The 18,132-nt window shown below is 40.8% G+C and overlaps 2 protein-coding genes across 3 annotated transcripts in view; one reads left to right on the top strand and one right to left on the bottom strand.

Annotated features, from left to right (window-relative positions):
• STK32A (serine/threonine kinase 32A) overlaps window positions 1-13,728 on the bottom strand; it is a 115,651-nt gene extending 101,923 nt beyond the window's left edge. The window contains exon 1 of the mRNA XM_024731398.1: window positions 13,654-13,728. Coding sequence (XP_024587166.1) covers window positions 13,654-13,705 — 52 coding nt within the window. The 5' untranslated portion in view covers window positions 13,706-13,728. The remainder of the gene's footprint in view (window positions 1-13,653) is intronic.
• PPP2R2B (protein phosphatase 2 regulatory subunit Bbeta) overlaps window positions 1-18,132 on the top strand; it is a 656,680-nt gene that overhangs the window by 91,792 nt on the left and 546,756 nt on the right. The window lies entirely within an intron of this gene.

The raw sequence follows: 18,132 nt of genomic DNA, 5'->3' as shown, positions 1-18,132 counted from the left end.
GGCGGCATGGACTCCTTGGGTGAATACGTGGACTCTTTTTCCAGGGAGAATAAAGAACACAAGCATACAAACTAGTCTTGGTATAAATCACAGGGTTCCTCAGAATCCTATTTATAGATCCCATGTTAACAATTAATAGATGTCTTCTAAGTGAGAGATACTACCTCTGAACCAGCATCCTAACATAAAACCCTAAGTATAAGCCCCGTTCACGAATCAAATGGTAATCTGAGAGCACTTTCCAACACTTACTATATGAAGCACTGTGCTAGGCATTTCCCTTGCATTATTTCATGTAATTCCTATTAGCCCCAAAACACAAGTAAAACATTGAGAAGAGAGTAGGTAACTTGCTCAAGGTCGTAGAGCTAGTAATGGCTGGAGTTAGCAGTCAAACCAAGGGTATAGGTTATGAGTTGAGGGTCCCCCCCAAAAAAGATACATAGGAGTCACAACCGCTAGTACCAAAGAATGTGATCTTATTTGGGAATGACATTGTTGCAGATGTAATCAGTTAAGATGAGGTCGTACCAGAGTAAGGTAGGCTAGGCCCCTAAACCGATATGACTGGTACCCTCGTAAGGAGAGAAGCCTGCACACAGACACAGACCAGACGTGAAGATGAATGCCACTGTGAAATGAGATGACTCAGCCCTCTGAAGCAGGATGCACCGGCAGGCACGTAATGAGTGTCTGATGTATTCTTATGTAAAATCAATCCCCTAGGTTTGTTTAATTTTATAAATACATTCTGGTTGGCCATCGTGGGAGGATATCTATAACTGAAATAAATGAGATTCATTTATATCAAGATTCAGGATGTCGCCATGTGGCTATCCGATTTTAGTGGTTTAACCTTCCTACGCCTTAGTCCTGCTGTGTTTAAGTTGTAGGCTGATCTGATGATAAAATGCATTTTGGTAGCTGGTCTTACTGGGTGGTGAGTACATCTTTACATCACTTGATTCCAAATCGAACTCCATGACATACTCAGTATCTGGATGGGAAGGTGGTGAGTGAGATCCCAAGAGACAGTGCCCAGCTGGCCACCTACCAAACTGCCAGCCTGAGGCAATGACAGCCACCACCACGCCCTGCCTGAGTATGTCATGGGGGTGCTTACCCCCAAACATCCCCCTCATCAGCACCCAAATCCTCGTTGTAGGAGGAGGGTAGGAGGGTCTAGGTAACTGACTTAGAAGGCTTCCTAGGGAGGGGACAGACTATGAGGCAAAGCTCCAAGCCCCTGGCAGGTGATCCACTACCACATCAGACCTCACAAACATAAATTCTAAGATAAAATTAGTAAGAATTTAGAGACAGCAGCTGGAGGCAGTGAAGCCCACGTGTGGTGCCCTTGTGAACACAAGGCAATGTGTGCCTGCACTGGTCTCATGTGGATGAAGCCAGCCCTGGTTCCTGGTCACATCATTTCACAGGAATTAACCAATATAAAGGGAAGAATCCATCAGCTAAGACTTGCTCTACTATCTCCTCTTTATAAAAAAAAAACAAAAATCCTCCCTTAACATCATACTCAGCTTCAGCTCTTGGCTCATTCCTCTGCTTCCCTTTAGAGTAAACTTCTGGAAAGGGTTTATTTACTGTACTGGCCGTGTCCACGTCCTCCCCTCCCAAACACTCCTCATCCCCCAGACTCTGGCTCTTGCCCCCATATCCCCACTTGAACTGCTTTTGTCAGGATCACCTATATCCTGCTGATTGCCTGATCCCACAGATACTTCTCACTTTACTCAACCACCCAGGAACATTCAGCACAAGAGACTACTTCCTCCTTCTTCAAGAAGTCTTCTCTCTTACATTTCACGACAAATGTTTTTCATGTCTCACAGGCTGTTCCTTCTCAGTTTCCTTACCTGATTGTTTTCCTCTGCCTGACTTCTAAATACGGGGGTTCTTCTCCTCTGTTTCTCCTTACCTCAACATAATAAAGGCCATATATGACAAACTCATAGCCAACATTGTTCTCAGTGGTGAAAAACTGAAACCATTTCCACTAAGATCAGGAACAAGACAAGGTTGCCCACTCTCACCACTCTTATTCAACATAGTTTTGGAAGTTTTAGCCACAGCAATCAGAGATGAAAAAGAAAGAAAAGGAATCCAAATCAGAGAAGAAGAAGTAAGGCTGTCACTGTTTGCAGATGACATGATATACTATACATAGAGAATCCTAAAGATGCTACCAGAAAACTACTAGAGCTAATCATTGAATTTGTTAAAGTAGCAGGATACAAAATTAATGCACAGAAATCTCTTGCACTCCTATACACTAATGATGAAAAACCTGAAAGAGAAATTAGGGAAACAGTCCCATTTACCATTGCAACAAAAAGAATAAAATACCTAAGAATAAACCTACCTAAGGAGACAAAAGACCTGTATGCCGAAAATTATAAGACACTGATGAAAGAAACTAAAGATGGAAACAGATGGAGAGACATACCATATTCTTGGATTGGAAGAGTCAACATTGTGAAAATGACTATACCACACAAAGCAATCTACAGATAATCTTCAGATTATACTACAAAGCTACAGTCATTAAGACAGTATGGTACTGGCACAAAAACAGAAATATAGCTCAATGGAACAGGATTGAAAGCCCAGAGATGAACCCACACACATATGGTCACCTTATCTTTGATAAAGGAGGCAAGAATATACAATGGAGAAAAGACAGCCTCTTCAATAAGTGGTGTTGGGAAAACTGGACAGCTACATGTAAAAGAATGAAATTAGAACACTCCCTAACACCATACACAAAAATAAACTCAAAATGGATTAAAGACTTAAATGTAAGGCCAGACACTATAAAACTCTTAGAGGAAAACATAGGGAGAACACTCTGACATAAATCACAGCAAGATCCTTTTAGACACACCTCTTAGAGAAATGGAAATAAAAACAAAAATAAATGGCACCTAATGAAACTTAAAAGCTTTTGCACAGCAAAGGAAACTATAAACAAGATGAAAAGATAACCTCAGAATGGGAGAAAATATTTGCAAATGAAGCAACTGACAAAGGATTTACAAGCAGCTCATGCAGCTCATGCAGCTCAATATCAAACAAACAAATAACCCCATCTAAAAATGGGCAGAAGGCCTAAATAGACATTTCTCCAAAGAAGATACACAGATTGCCAACAAACACATGAAGGAATGCTCAACATCACTAATCATTAGAGAAATGCAAATCAAAACTACAATGAGGTATCACCTCACACCAGTCAGAATGGCCAACATCAAAAAATCTACAAACAATAAATGCTGGAGAAAGTGTGGAGAAAAGTGAACTCTCTTGCAATGTTGGTGAGAATGTAAATCGATACAGCCACTATGGAGAACAGTATGGAGGTTCCTTAAAAAACTACAAATAGAACTACCATATGACCCAGCAATCCCACTACTGGGCAGAGACCCTGAAAAAACCATAATTCAAAAAGAGTCACGTACCACAGTGTTCATTGCAGCTCTATTTACAATAGCCAGGACATGGAAGCAACCTAAGTGTACATCGACAGATGAATGGATAAAGAAGATGTGGCACATATATACAATGGAATATTCCTCAGCCATAAAAAGAAATGAAATTGAGTTATTTGCAGTGAGGTGGATGGACCTAGAGTCTGTCATACAGAGTGAAGTAAGTCAGAGAAAAGAGAAAGAGAAAAGAGAAAAATACCGTATGCTAACACATATATATGGAATGTAAAAAGAAAAGAAAAAAGGTTATGAAGAACCTAGGGGCAGGACAGGAATAAAGATGCAGACATAGAGAATGGACTTGAGGACATGGGGAGGGGGAAGGGTAAACTGGGATGGAGTGAGTGAATGGCATGGACTTATATATACTACCAAATGTAAGACAGATTGCTAGTGGGAAGCAGCTGCATAGCACAGCGAGGTCAGCTCGGTGCTTTGTGACCACCTAGAGGGGTGGGATAGGGAGGGTGGGAGGGAGATGCAAGAGGGAGGAGATATGGGGACATATGTATATGTATAGCTGATTCACTTTGTTATACCGTAGAAACTAACACACCATTATAAAGCAATTATACTCCAATAAAGATGTTTAAAAAAATTAAAATTTTTGATAGTGTTAGCTTTATGAGAAACTACATTGCCCTTGTTTTTCACCTTTCTCAACAAACTAAGAAAAATGTTACATTGGTCCACAGAGGGTGTCTGGAAGCTACTGATTTAACCTGTAACTCTGACACCATGATGCTACTTACACTAGCATCACCTACACTAGTGAAGGTCCACTCTAGAACATTTCACTGGTGATTCACTAATTAAAACTACTTAGCTGGTTCACTAGCCCTTTATCAAACCAAATGGTTGGCAGCTAATGGGTGCCACTAATACATGTGGTGCTTGGCAGGTAGTTTCAGGATATATTTGAAACGTCTCCATGGAAGGAGCTTCCAAGGCCAGTTGAGGCATCTGCTTGCACAGTCACCACTTCCCTTTTAGGAAATGTGGTGCCCCAGGGAGTCTGGGCTTTACCGACATCCATTACTGGTGCCAAGACCAAGCAGTGGGCACCAACAGCTTCTTTTTCTGCTGCCTGAACCCCAGTTCATGAATTTGCTCAGAAGTCAGAATTACACTGGCTATTTCTTTAGAACAAATCAGGAAGTAGAACAGTGGGGCAGGATGGGGGATCAATACCCCCAACTGTTGGATGCTTCTCAGTTGACTAAATGCCCCAGTAGGAAATAAACTCTATCTAATGATATTTCAAAAGAATTCTAGGTTGTACCCATTTAACTGAATCCAGTCTATGTGGTTACCAAATAATATATATCACAAAAATGATATATTTTATTCTCTAATACAGTAGATTTCTCGGTTCAAGTACTTCCACTGACTCAGACTAATGAACCAAAAGAGAGTTGGTGAAGACTGCCTTTGTTAAGCATCTATAGAGAACAGATGTCAGTCTCCTTGCCCAGTCCCTCAGTTACAGCTAGAGGGTTATGAATGGATATCAGATGAGCCCCTGGCACATGTAAAGAAATGTCTGCAGGATGCTTTAGAGCAAAGGTCAGTACAGTATGGCGCGTGGGCCAGATCCAACCCACCATCTATTTTTATATGGCTCATAAGCTAGGAATGGCTTTCACATTTCTAAATGCTTGGAAAATAAAAATATTTTGTGACAAGTGAAAATGATGTGAAATTCAAATTTCAGTGTCCACAAATAAAGTGTTAGTGGAACAGAGCCATGTTCGTTAGTTTCCACGTTATCTCTGGCTGCCTTCATGCCGCAACAGCAGAGTTGAGTCGTTGTGACACAGACTGAACAGCAGAACATAAAACATTTACTATCTGGCCCATCACAGAAAAAGCATGCCAACCCCTACATTCAGCTGTTCGCAGAAATAACAAAAAACATAGGCTACTCAAGTGTAAAACAAGGTTAATATTACTCATGGTACTGTAAATATGCCTTCAGGAAGGAAAGAAGAAATAGTTCAGGAGAAAAAAAAGCCTCTGCCAGTCTTTTGAATTCAAAATCTATACCCATAGGTTTCTCAGTCCTTTCAACCATATAAATTGTGCTCAGCGTCCTATTTTAACAGGAATATAATTCCATCATTGGCATTGTGCATGTGTGTTTCCAAATAAAATTTCCACAAATGGTCCCATAGCAATGCATAGTTGAAATCCCCATATAATTCATAGGACCTAAATTGGTAAAGTGATGGGTAACGCTGGTCACTGTAATTAAGTTTACACTGGCAAGGCCATATAGCAGAAGTCAGATTCTCTGAAGGCCTTCAGTCCGTTCTCATTGAAGTAGCTGCTGAATATTGAAGCCAGCTTACAGATTTCGATTTTCAACCTAGGTTAGTTTCAAGATGAAAATTTTTTAAATGTCTCTAGCTTTGGATAGGATAAAAAGTTAGTATAGCATGAGTGTTTAATAACCGGCAAATACATCACCATAATTTGTTCATAAGACACTCTTTGAAGTAAAATGTTCTTTATTTAAAGAACAATAAAGAAGTGAATTATCTCCCAATCTAATTCCCACTTGGACTAGAAGCATCCCACCATTAAACAGAGCTACCTTGTGTTTTACTCATTAACCTGAGTAAACGTGAATTGTGTTGCCTGAAAAAGTTGTAGTGAGGAGACCTTAGAGAACATAATCGCTCTTCAGCTGTCGACATTCTGCAAATCAGAAGCTGTAGCTGTTAAACCAGGGAGGGGAGGAAGGGGAGGATAAATGGGAAGAAATGACGTTTCCAATAGAAAAAGAGTGTTCCTGATCATGACCTTTTGTTTCCCAAATTGAGGTCCACAGAGAATTATTTGCCACAAGGTATTAAAAGGTTTTCCACAAAACTGATTTAATTTTGAAATAAGTTTGAAAAATGTCAGAGTACTGAGATTTCAATATTGTTGCACATTTCAGAGTCTTTATTATGCTAATAAGCATCATGAATCTCCAAGGGCAGGATGTAAGTTTCCTAAATTTGTTTGAGTAGATTCTCCTAAACATGTATCAGCAAGCATGCCAATCAGAAGCACTAGCTCCGTCTTTGATGTCTGTTTTCTTGGCCTTCTAGTCTGTTTCTCCCAGATTCCTCCAATCCCTTGGGATAGGGGAAATTAAAACCCTCCCAAATTAAAAGTGTTTGTTGCTATAAACTAGTGGATCTGAGATTATTTATGACAAACACCTTAACTAAATATTAGACCGTCCAAGATAACATAATGATTTTAGGAAGCTGATTCTCGGGCTTCCCCGGTGGCACAGTGGCTAAGAATCTGCCTGCCAGTGCAGGGGACACGGGTTCAAGCCCTGGTCCGAGAAGATCCCGCATGCTGCAGAGCAACTAAGCCCGTGCGCCACAACTGCTGAGCCTGTGCTCTAGAGCCTGCGAGCCACAACTACTGAAGCCCGCACGCCTAGAGCCCGTGCTCTGCAACAAGAGAAGCCACCACAATGAGAAGCCCGTGCACCGCAATGAAGACTAGCCCCTCTCTGCAACTAGAGAAAGCCCGCGTGCAGCAACGGAGACCCAACGCAGCCAAAAATAAATAAATAAAACAAATAAAATTAAAAAAAAAAGCCAATTCTTACTAGGGAAATTTTCATTTTACTTTCCCAATCATTTTAACACAAAATAGTAAATAATATCAGACAACATAACTCAAGTTTGAGAGAGGAAAGTCTGAAATTCATTTGCCTACGCCACTGGGTACAAATATGCAATGCATGGACATTAAAATAACAAGAGTCTCAGAGTCCTTCCGTGGCTGGAATCAATTCAGTAACCTCCCATTTCTTTTGGATTGCAAATCTGTGACCAATTTTTTTGGCCCAACTTTTTTGAAGGACCCAGTGCCTCCCTCACCAAAGAAGATGTAGGAAAACTGGAAGCGATCACATATCCTAGGAGACAAGTGTTGCCAAATGAAAGTGGAACATTGGGTTTTCAGCAAGTCTGAAGAACAATGCAATAATTGAGCTCTCTTTGCAAACTCAGGGCATTGATGTACTCTTTGTAGAGACATTTTAACCTAAGGCCAACTGTTCTTAGCTACAGCACTCCAGAAGAAAGTTGTCTCTTGGTTTAACTAAACCAACTCTATCTCCTCTACATTCTTTGTATATGCTTGGAAATACATACTACTTATAATGATTGCAAGATCCTCTTCTGTTGCCCAGACTGTGAATTATAACCAAGTCCACTTTTTCCCGTACTAAAGAATTTCTTTCTCTAAATCAGCCTGAAAACCTCAATGATTGGACTTTAAAAATGTTAATTTTTTAATCAAACAAGCAAAAGAAAAAAAAACCCAAAGAAAACAAAAAGCACTGCATTCAGAGAGAGGAAATAAAGCAGATATAATGAACAAGCTATAAACAGTAAAACAAGTATTACCTGTACTTCTTTTCTTTCAGAAAACTTAGGATGCTTCTCTGTATCATTATTTCTCATAGTATCCACATGATAGTTGGGTCTGGGGGACAACTGTCACTGTGTCTGTTGATCAAATGGGATTACTTAAATAATCTGCTTTGGGCTTAAATCAGAAAAAGTAAGTTTATCAATTTTTCAGCCCAGTGAGTTCTTGATTTTGCCTTAAATGAAAATGCAATCACCCCGGGGGGAATCACAGAAAAAACAGATGGGATTATGTTTTTGTGAAGTTAATAATTTGGCTTCTTTTCAGAGGACTTATATAGGTTTTCACAGAATGCATGCAATCTGCCATCTGGCAATTCAGCTCTGTTGACAGAAGTGTGAATAGGTCATATTAACTATGGCATCTACACAGTTGCATGTAATCGATTTTGTTCCTTTTAGAAGTTGAAAGACTTCCAAGAGTTCATGCTCAGAGACTCTGACACTGGTAAATAATCTTATAACTAGCATTAATTGGGTGGTTACTTTATATGAGACACCTTGCTAAGTGTTTTATCTGCGCTATTTTATTCTCTCCTCACAATGACCCAGTGAAGTATGCCCAATTAACTTGTATTTTATATATGAAGAAACTGAGCTTACAGAGGTTTGATAACTTGTACAATAGAAGGGTTTGTTTGGGTTTTTTTCAAATTAATTCACTAGTCATTATTCAGATTTGGGGACATTTTTCTATTGTATCTCAAATCCCTTTAGAACACTTTATTGTTAGTTAAGTTGACTCTAGTGTTGGATGGTTGATCAGGCTATATCCCCTTTGCTTTTTCTCATAGAAATACACAGATTGCTAGGCTGTGGCACAGCTGAGATTTGAAACTGTGTATGTGTTTCCGCTACCAGAGCCCTGGCCTGTTATGTCAGGTGGTCTCCCACTACTAAAACACAAAACATAATTAGGTGGAAGACATTGTGCTGGGTGGTTCCTTAAAAAATTGAACAATTGTCATATGATCCAGCAATTCTGCTTCTAAGGATGTACCAGGTGAAAACAGGGACTTGAACAGATACTTGTACACCCGTGTTCACAGCAGCATTCTTTATGGTAGTCAAAAGGTAGAAACAACCTAATGTTCACTGATGAATGAAAGAATAAACAAAATGTGGTATCTGCATACAGTAGAGTATTATTCAGCCTTAAAAAGGAATGAAATTCTGATACATGCTACAGTATGGATGAACCTTGATAACTGAAATAAACCAGACACAAAAGGACAGATATTGCATGATTCCACTTATATAAGGTACCTAGAATAGTTAAAGTCATAGAGACAGTAGAATGGTGGTTGTCAGGGGCTGCGGGGAAGAGGGAATGGGGAGTTACTGTTTAATGGGCACAAAATTTCAGTTTGGGAAGATTAAAAAGTTCTATGGTGGTGGTGATGGTTGTCCCCAAATGTGAATATACTCAATGCCACTGAACCGTACACTTAAAAATTGTTAAAATGGTACACTTTATTATGTATTATACCACAATAAAAAATGTAACTAGGACTTGGGTTTGCCCTAGGCCACAAAAGAAAACAATAATATCATGTGAGGTCTACTTTGTAAAAACTCACTTAACAGTAATTACATAAGCAAGCCTTCCGCTCTTCCACAGCAGCTGTAAAGCTTATACTTTGTTTTCACTAAATAAAGATCAACATAAGTAACTAACAGAATGATCTCAAGATCAGTATCAGATGGAACAGCATGAAACACAAAGTGTCAGGATGAATTCCAGCAAGAACAGCTTATCTCAAGGGACATCCACTAACATCTTATTCCTTAATTACCTTCAAAGTGAACCAAAACTTTTTTTCCATGAGAAAGAAATCTTGAAATATTACTTGGGAAAATGGGTACACATTTTCTCCTCAAATCTATATATTGGGAATAGTAAACACTTTGAAGGAAATATTAGATACTTTTCCATCACATTTTGGGATTCTTTTCAGCAATATATTAAAAAGAATTAAATTGGTTCATTTAAGTGCCCTAGATTCTGGCCCCATTTGATTATTTATATAAAAATAGATCAAAATGATATAGGCATTTATGTTCTTGGATTAGTCAGTGCTTTTTGTTGTTGTTTCTTGGTCAGAAGCCTTACAGCAATCAAATAAAGTTTCACCTTGTGCTCAGTCCAGACCTATGAAAGGAGCCAAATCACCTTTATAGGATTTACTGATTAAAAAAAAGTAAATAACTGGAATTTCATACTTTTCCTCCCCAAAACTCAATGATCTTGTAACCAAGTTAATACGGCAATTAAATGCGATTCCTTTCAGGACTTGCCTGGTGGCGCAGTGGTTGGGAGTCCACCTGCCATTGCAGGGGACTGGGGTATGACCCCTGGTCTGGGAAGATCCCACATGCCTCAGAACAACTAAGCCCGTGCGCCACAACTACTGAGTCGGCGCTCTAGAGCCCGTGAGCCACAACTACTGAGCCCGTGTGCCGCAACTACTGAGCCCGTGAGCCACAACTACTGAGCCTGCGCTCTAGAGCCTGCAAGCCACAACTACTGAGCCTGCGTGCCACAACTACTGAAGCCCATGTGCCTGGAGCCCGTGCTCCACAACGGGAGAGGCCACCGCAATGAGAAGCCAGCGCACCTCAACGAAGAGTAGCCCCTGCTCGCCACAACTAGAGAAAGCCCGCGCGCAGCAAAGAAGACCCAATGCAGCCATAAATAAATAAATAGATGAATAAATTTATTTAAAAAAATATCCCTTTCATAATATACAAACTCATCCTCATCGGAATGTGAAGACATAGGCAACTGGTCATTTCCGATTTTGTCATTATTTGGACTTTTTCCTGTGCCTGAACTGTTCTTCTGTTATTACATGAGTGGCTTCCTCACCTTTTTCAGGCTTTACCTCAGATGTCACCTCGTCAGAAAGGCCAACCCCGGCCACACCCTATCTGAAGTGGTCTCCTTACCGTCACCTGTCACTCTCCATAAGATCACTCACAGTCATTTCCTTGGTGGCACTTTAACACTATCTGAAGTTATCTGGTTTATGTATTTGTGAACTAGTTTATTGTTTGCCTCCCACGATTAGAAGACGAGCTCCACAAGGGCAGGGGAAGGGCCATCTTCTCTCCTACTCTGTTCCTCACATCTAGCAGAGGGACAACTAGCAGAGTGATGGGCTCATAGTAGGCGGGGTTGCCTTTCTACTTCTGCCTTGCAACTGTGTGTGTGAACGGACTCAGAGCTTCGCCCCTGGCAAGTGCAGACATACTGTTAGGCTCAGCTCTTCTCTCTAAGGGTGCTGCTGTAGGCTCGTCTCATTGGCCTGGGGGACAGGACCACAAAAAGTGGTGACCTAGAGGGTGTTAAGAAAGATCTGCTTGCTCATTAAGCCTAACTTCACTCCAACCTAGTTTTCCCAGAGCCCCTTGAAGGTACTTATAAAGTGCTACCTGATTTCCCATTTGCCATAATCCCTTGGGGCAGTTGCTTTCTTGGGCACTCCATGAGACCAAGGGCCGGCTGGATTAAAGATTTAGACACCTCTGTATTTTCTCATTATCATGTTACCCTAATACCTTAAAACAATACATACCCCTAGCAAGTAACAAGCATGAAGCTGGCCTCTCTTACCTCCTCTGTTCTCTGAGGACCAGCCTCATGCACATTAGTTTTGAATCTGTAGGGAGCACAGGGCACTAAACAAATGAAATCTAAGCCTTCTTGCCTTCCCATTTTAGAGATGGAAAAATCAAGGAACATCCCTGGCCTCTAGATCCTTGACTTTACAACTTGATAAAGCAAAGCAAGGCAACAGATATGAGTGGGAAAAAGTTTTCTTAGGACCATTTTCAAGCTATGTAATTTCAGGGCTCCTATGAGAATATTTTGTATAGGTAGTCATGATGCACCTTTACACTGATAGTGAAAAGCTGGCAACAAGGCGTGTTGATTGGTTAGACATGTTTTTTAAAGGGTCCAATCAAAGATTCAAAAATTAAGATTGCAGCAGACTTCTGTTTGTCTCCCAGCCATGGCAAATAGCTAATTGTCCCCTTCTTTCGTAACAAAACACAAGTCCTTGTATTTAGAAGATTCATGGCCACGCAAGATAACTAAATAAATTTCCCAGTCTCCTTTGTAATGAAGCATGTGAGTGAAAGTGACAAGCAAGAGACAGATCATATCCTGAAAAGAAGTGGGCTCGGTCTCCCCACTCTTCCCCTTCCCACTGGCTGGAATGTGGATGTGGTGGTGAGCCATCCTGAGGCATGAGGGTGACAGTAACACTCTAGGGCAGGGAAGGGAAGGAAAGAAGCCAGCTTGTCAGAGCCAGAGTCCCTAACCCTTCACAGCCACATCTCACCTGAATTACTTATGCCTAGATTGTTACGTGAGAAAGAAAAACGCTACCATCTTCTTTATGCCACTGTGATTTGTAGTTTCTGTTTGAGCAAGCTTTCCTTGGTGATTCAGATGCTGCTTCATAATTTTTGCAGTATGGATCTCAAAATGATAAACTTTTGGAGTTGAAAAAGACCTTCAAGGTTACTACCCTCTCCTCTCACTTGATTGATGAGGAAACTGAAGGTAAATAAACTTCTCGAGCACACAGGTAGCTGGTAATAGGACGAGTGTTCAGATCTCCTGGATTTCAGTTCATTGTTCTTTTTCTCTGTGGTCCATTTAGCAGAACTCCCTGGAAATGATTCTGAGGGCTGCCTCTGGGGGGCCTGGATAACTTACGAGCTAGGACCCAGGGCCACCTTTTTCCCAGGCGACCTATAAACAGTATATACCTACAAGGCTGCTGTAAAGTTTCCCTTTTCTCCAATAAAACTGATCCTTTTTCCTGTGACCCAGCACTGTGGAATTTGGCTAGGAGGCACCAACTTGCTTGCCTGACTCCACTGTACAATATTATGAGTATCAATCATCATTCACATGCAACTCGATAATATAAGAATTTTTCTATAACAACTAGCAATAGGGGTAGCTTCAACTGTCAAGGGAGCAGCACAGACAACAAATAAATCATTTTGTTTCAAGGTCTTCTATCCACCAGATGACAACCCATAGCTCCCTTTGGACAAAGGGCATTGGTAGAGTTGTGATTAAGAAAGCTGTATGATATCACTTATATGCGGAATGTAAAAAGAAATTATACAAATGAACTTATTTACAAAACAGAAACAGACTCATAGATGTAGAGAAAGAACTTATGGTTTTCCGGGGGAAAGGGATAGTTAGGGAGTGTAGGATTGACATGGACACACTGCTATATTTAAAATGGATAACCAACAAGGATCTACTGTATAGCACAGGGAACCCTGCTCAATATTATGTAACAACCTAAATGGGAAAAGAATTTGAAAAAGAATAGCTACATGTATATGTATAACTGAATCACTTTGCTGTACACCTGAAACTAACACAACACTGTTAATCAACTATACTCCGATATAAAATAAAAAGTTAAAAAAAATTTTAAAAATCTAATATATCACTTTTCTAATTAAAAAAAAAGTTGTCCAAGGTCCCATGGAAAGTAGAAGGTAAAAATCCAGCTCTTAGCATACCAGGTCCTCAGGCTTACCCTTGTGGTTCTTTTTTTTTTTTTTTTTAAGGTCTTACATGACAGTTTACTTATGAAACAAGGAGCTTATATTTGAATTTTGCAAACTATGTTTATATACAATTATCGCACGTTTCTCACCATCGTCATTTTCATCAAACACCGGTGGTTTGCTTGAAGTGTTGGCTCCCATGGTCAAGTCTGCCCAGACCCGGATCCTCCAGTTACATTATCCCAGCAGAAACATTCAGCTTCACTCAAAAGAGAACCGGAAACCTTAGCTAGATATCTAGGAGAGAAAAAGAAACAGTATCCTTATGATATGGTGTACTCTAGGTACCCTGATTATAGACGATGGCCGAAAATTAACCTCATCTATGCCCCTGCAGTGGAATTTTTTTGTTCTTGAAAATAATAATTTCAGAGAAAACAGAGAAAGTCAAGCATCTGGGAGTACCCACTATATGGTCTCGTCAGAAGTGGACCTGGACTTACAAGAAAGGAGGAAAGCAAAATATTTTTCTGAGTGTGAAGGCAAGTTTAAAATGAGGTCAGCAATACTTTATTTAACCACTATAAACTAATATATATTTTATTGTGACTCTCCATTGTCTTTGAGAAAATATGTTAGTTTTAAACATTTTTTTGATGTGTGATCAACAACTTATTTTTTTAGTCATGAAAAGACATACGCCTCTTTCCTCCTACCCTGGAAGTTACTACAACGTCAAAGGAACAAGTTCTGAGTTTGGGCTTGATCATACCAGCAAGTCGCTGAGCTTCATGGAACACATTACTTTTTTTTTTTTTTTTAATATATTTATTTATTTTTGGCTGTGTGGCATCTTCGGGCTTTCTTCATCGTGGTGCACAGGCTCCTTGTTGTGGTGGCTTCTCTTGTTGCAGAGCACAGGCTCTAGGCACACGGGCTTCAGTAGTTGTGGCACGTGGGCTCAATAGTTGTGGCTCGCAGGCTCTGGAGTGCAGGCTCAGTAGTCGTGGCGCACGGGCTTAGTTGCTCCACGGCATGTGGGATCTTCCCGGACCAGGGCTCGAACCCATGTCCCCTGCACTGGCAGGCGGATTCTTAACCACTGCGCCACCGGGGAAGTCCGGAACACATTACTTTTTTTCCTTTCCCTGAACTTGAAGATCATAACGGTCCTTACCTCAAAGGCAAATTAAATGTGATTTCATGAGATAAGTAAAGTCTTTTCACAGCACAAGTGCTTGATAATTGCAGGCCACTAGGGAGCCCAAATTGAACGACATAGGTGAGAGCTAAAAAGCCCTGAAAGTTGTGTATTTATGGCTTTGTTCATTTTTAAACATAAATAACTTTACTTTCTTGGAAACTGGTAAGGAGAGGCGGCATCCAGAGTTCTGGTTCTAAAACTGACACTGATAACGGCTTTGGCTCAATGACCTAATCTCTCATCTCTTAAATGGGAGAAACAGTAATGCCTTCTGTAGGAATAACAAGCTCAGATGCCCGCAAGAGCCAGAGGGAAATGCAAGTAATTGAGCTGGACCAGGTGGAAGACATTACTGCCTGCTGGCGACACTGGTGACCTAGTGAATCCAGGCTCCATCTAAAAGATGTCACTGCTCTTGGATCTAAAAGATTGTTGCTAAGTGGAAACATGGGCCCAGGGCCAGATCTTCAGATTTACCCAAAAAAGGGTCAAGATCCAGATGTTATATAAAATTATATTTAAAAGTTCGTTTTATGTATAAAGCAACTATACTGCAATAAAAATTAATTAAAAAAAAGTTTGTTTTAGCTATATGGCTTGAGCAAATCTCATGTACAGGACAAATACAGCTCATGGCATATAGTTAATGAGAATCTGTTTGAGGCAGCTAGCACCACACCTGGCACATAATTTGCAAAGAATTAATATTAGCTATTGCTATTTTATTAGTAGTGGGTATTTCCTTATCACGTATTATTTTCTTTTAAATTTGACACCTGTTGATTTCCTCTTGGGGTTTTTGCATGTGAAGGAAATACAGATCGGAGTCAGAATTGAAAAAAGTATCCCACGTGAACCTGGGCTAAGGATGAGTTATTGAAAAGGAACTAGAGGAGCCCCGGAGCAAATCGAGAAGAAAAGCTCCTTTTCCTATTAGGGGAAATGTAAGTAAAGCCTTCATTTGGAAGGCAGACTCATTAAGGAAATGCGGCTTGTCATACTGAAAGCCAACTGCTGGCAAAGTGCCTTCTGGACTTTAAAAAGAATCATTAAATGGAGAGCAAAGACAGAGTCAGCAATTAGGAAGCAAGTGATTAAATGGTATGGGGGAGGGGAGAGAGGGGCAGGAGGTAACAGGTGTCTGGAGGAAGCTCAGAGGGGATGATGGAGATCAGGAAGATAGAAAGAACTCAACTATATCTCTGGGCTAAAAACAAAGGGTTTTTAATGCCAGTGGAAAAGAGGATGAGGAAGAAGCAGGTGGGATGCCCTTAGTGTTTCCTTGTGGGCTAGGGAGAAGCAAATGGGGTGCCCTGTGTGTTGCATTACTGCATTTAGAGTCCTGAATAAGTGGGAAATAGTGTCAGGGCTGAACCACAGATGACATTAGAGAGGCTCAGTCCTAAAGAGAATATCAATTTGAAGGAGCTGCGGTTGTTAATACTACCGACTGGGGCTATGTTCTCTTTAATTTTGTGCGTAAAACCTCGGTACATGTAGTTTTCACACCACACCCTAATCCTGTCTTTCTTAGATTTTTCTTCACACTTCAGGCTTTTCTCAAGTAGCCCATCTTCCTGCAACACAAGATGTACTGAGCACTGACCTTGCAAGTTGTCAAGTCAGAAAGAGAAAGAGGAAAATTATCACAATTTGCCATATTTCTGAGTTGCCTTCTGATGTGCAGACAATTTTGTTTACCAAATATCCGGTGATTTTTTTTTTTTTAGCGGGAAGAAAATATGTAAACAGGGAACAAATTTTGTATATGTTTGGGGGATGAGCAGGCTCGGACTATTGGGTGGTGGTTTCTCCACTGCACTTAATACTCTCAATCCAGTCTAGAATGGTCTTTATCTTTTTCTCCCTTCGTGGATAACCAAATTTGTAACTTTCCCTCATATCCAGAAAGAAATCAACGTTTTTCTGGCAGGCAAGTGGAGACACATCTTTTCTGTTCCACTGAATAGGGCCCAGCAGAGCTATAGGCCTCTTTCCTGACCTGATATTAACTCTGCAGTGTTACATAACCACTTTTTGAGATGTCAAGCAGACAGTCACCACCCATGGAAATGAACATCCTAAACAGAACATATAAGAGAAACAGCAATGTGTCTTATAGGAACACAAAGAGTTTCCAGATTCTACCTTGACCTGGCCGCTTATCAGATTATTAACTGCAGATGACATTTGACCTTTGGCCTACACTTTGGGGGGATATCAACAGGTGAGCTGCTCCAAGCAGCTAAGGCTCCCTAGGTAAAGAGATGTCTTCTTCAGGAAGAACCTATGTTGTGATGCAAGAAAGTTGTAACTTCTGACAGAACTGTCTAGTTTTATTGTCACAGCATATGCATAGACATAATTTATTTTGTTTGCATTTGAAAAACAGAACTACTTAAGCTGAGACAAATTTAGAAATGTGAGAAAGAAAGAAAATATCCTGAAAAAGACCCAAGTTACAACCACTTGCAGTTAAGTATTGTTTATATTTCATCAACTTTTGCTTCATCATTTTTATATATTAAAACCGTAGGTAAATAGTTTTTCCACCTCAGTCCTCATGCCAAATTAATTCCCCTTTCATACTTCCCCTAAACAGCCATAATTGTTAATCTGGTATACATTTTACAGTCCACTTTCTACGATTTCACACACACGACATGTCTTTTAAAGTAAGTCACCTAAATGACATCATATAGTAGGTATATTTTGCATCTGACTGTAATCATTACCATTATACTTGTGCCATCTAGCCACGCTGATCTCTACAGCTCTGATTTCTGCTTTTTAAGCGCTGCATAGCAGTCCATTGTGTGAATCCTGGGCACTTAGTGTAAAAACGTTCAAATCCTTCAGCTTAGGGGGGAAAAATCCTGGTGGAGATGAAGCCAACCATCAAAGACAGTGTTGGCTTGTTTTGAGACCGGATAAGAGAAACAAGCAGAAATACCTCCCGTACTTATCTCCACCCAGCAAATATTTATTGAAGTCTGTCCGCATCTGGACCCGAGTCAGAGGCTGGGGGACAAAGTAGGGTACAAAATAGCTAAGAAGCTAGGAATGATCCCAGCCCTGTCAGATTGTAGTGGGTCATCCTGACGGCCTGCCTTTATATTTCTCTTCCGTTTTAACTTCCTAGGTTCCCAACAGTGCCCTTAGTATGCAGGTTTACTTAAAAGGAAAAAATCTAGACCATCACTCACCTAGATCTCGGCTCTCGCTTCACGCCTTCCGAGAAGCTCAGACTGGTGCTTCCACCCGGGGAGGCGAAGCTAAAAGATCAACTCCGAGAAACGAGGAGCAAGCAGGGGAAGGCACCTACCTGCCTGGGCGTTCCAGCGGCCGCCAGCGCGGGGCGTGGCGGGGCGGGCTGGCACCTGCAGCTGCGGAGGGGTCCGAGCGTAGGCAGAGGTCGCAGCTC

This window comes from Neophocaena asiaeorientalis, unplaced genomic scaffold (genome assembly GCF_003031525.2).
Source record: "Neophocaena asiaeorientalis asiaeorientalis breed wild unplaced genomic scaffold, Neophocaena_asiaeorientalis_V1.1 scaffold531, whole genome shotgun sequence".
NCBI lineage: Eukaryota > Metazoa > Chordata > Mammalia > Artiodactyla > Phocoenidae > Neophocaena > Neophocaena asiaeorientalis.
The sequence above is the reverse complement of the archived record's forward strand: the minus strand, read 5'-3'. Positions and strand labels throughout refer to the sequence as shown.